The sequence below is a fragment of the Mandrillus leucophaeus genome, unplaced genomic scaffold, assembly GCF_000951045.1.
Source record: "Mandrillus leucophaeus isolate KB7577 unplaced genomic scaffold, Mleu.le_1.0 Scaffold1246, whole genome shotgun sequence".
In the NCBI taxonomy this organism is placed as follows: domain Eukaryota; kingdom Metazoa; phylum Chordata; class Mammalia; order Primates; family Cercopithecidae; genus Mandrillus; species Mandrillus leucophaeus.
In genome coordinates this window covers 86,251-87,656 of record NW_012100832.1, presented here as the reverse complement: position 1 = coordinate 87,656, position 1,406 = coordinate 86,251, and the positions used below count along the sequence as shown (strand labels likewise).

At 48.0% G+C, this 1,406-nt stretch overlaps 1 protein-coding gene across 1 annotated transcript; it reads left to right on the top strand.

The window, feature by feature from the left end:
- Positions 1–2: 2 nt before the first annotated feature.
- Positions 3–1,201, top strand: RBMXL2 (RNA binding motif protein, X-linked-like 2; the record flags this gene model as incomplete). Its single annotated transcript, XM_011971787.1, has 1 exon — positions 3–1,201. A coding segment is annotated over one exon (597 nt), but the record flags the coding sequence as incomplete, so codon positions are not given.
- Positions 1,202–1,406: the final 205 nt, after the last annotated feature.

Here is a 1,406-nt window from a genome sequence, read left to right as displayed (position 1 = left end):
CGCGCCGAGAGCCGCCGCCCCCGCGCCGCGACCCCTATCTGGGCCCGCGGGATGAGGGCTACTCGTCCAGAGACAGCTACTCGAGCCGAGACTACCGCGAACCCCGGGGTTTTGCCCCCTCGCCCAGAGAGTACACCCACCGCGAATACGGCCACTCCAGTGTCCGGGACGACTGTCCCTTGAGAGGCTACGGCGACCGAGACGGCTACGGGTGTCGCGACCGTGACTACGGGGATCATCCCAGCAGAGGTTCCTACCGAGAGCCCTTTGAGAGCTACGGAGACCTGCGCGGCGGCGCCCCAGGACGGGGGACACTGCCATCTTACGGAGGAGGAGGCCGCTACGAGGAGTACCGGGGCTGCTCACCGGATGCCTACAGCGGCGGTCGCGACAGTTACAGCAGCAGTTATGGCCGGAGCGACCGCTACTCGAGGGGCCGAGACCGGGTGGGCAGACCAGATCGTGGGCTGTCTCTGTCCATGGAAAGGGGCTGCCCTCCCCAGCGTGATTCTTACAGCCGATCGGGCTGCAGGGTGCCTAGGGGCGGAGGCCGTCTAGGAGGCCGCATGGAGAGAGGAGGAGGCCGGAGCAGATACTAAGCAGGAACAGACTTGGGACCAAAAAGCCCTTTTCAAAGAAACTAACAAAAAGAAGAACCTGTTGTATGGTAACTACCCAAGGACTAGTACAAGGAAGAGTTGTTTTTACCTTTTAAGAATTTCCTGTTAAGATCGTCTCCATTTTTATGCTTTTGGGAGAAAAAAACTTAAAATTCGTTTAATTTAGTTTTGGAATTGTTAACGTTTCTTTCAACAAGGTCATGTTAAAAGTATATAAACCTGAGTACTAGTCTTCTTATATTTACAAGTAGAAATTCGATTAATGGCTTCTTCCCTTGTAAATTTTCCTGATAAATGAGGCAAACAGTCCTAAGATCTTTCATAAACATCTGCTCACCTAAAATGGAAAAATGGATCATTCTGCTCATTTAAACCAACTAGATTTTGGGTGGAGAGTGGGAGGGATTGGTGTATGCTACTCTTAAGATTTCAGGGTATCTTTCAAACTGAATCTCTGTTTCCAGTATTAAAAACCAAACAACCAGCAACAACAACAACAGAAGTGATTTAGATCAAATGTTTATGTAAAGAAAATTATATTCAGTCAGTAAATCTGAAAAGTAAATGGATAATGTTGGCCATGTTTTGCCTTTTTGCCTTTTCTTTGGGAATCTACAGGATCACCTGTCCCCTCACTCCCAAAAGTACTATTTATGTTTTGAACAACAGTGGAATACTATATAAAAAGTTTGGCCAACCAACCACAAAGCTACAAAACAAGCAAACCCAAAATCCTTCAATTGATAGCATTCATTTTCACCACCAACAAATTATTAAGAAACAAGT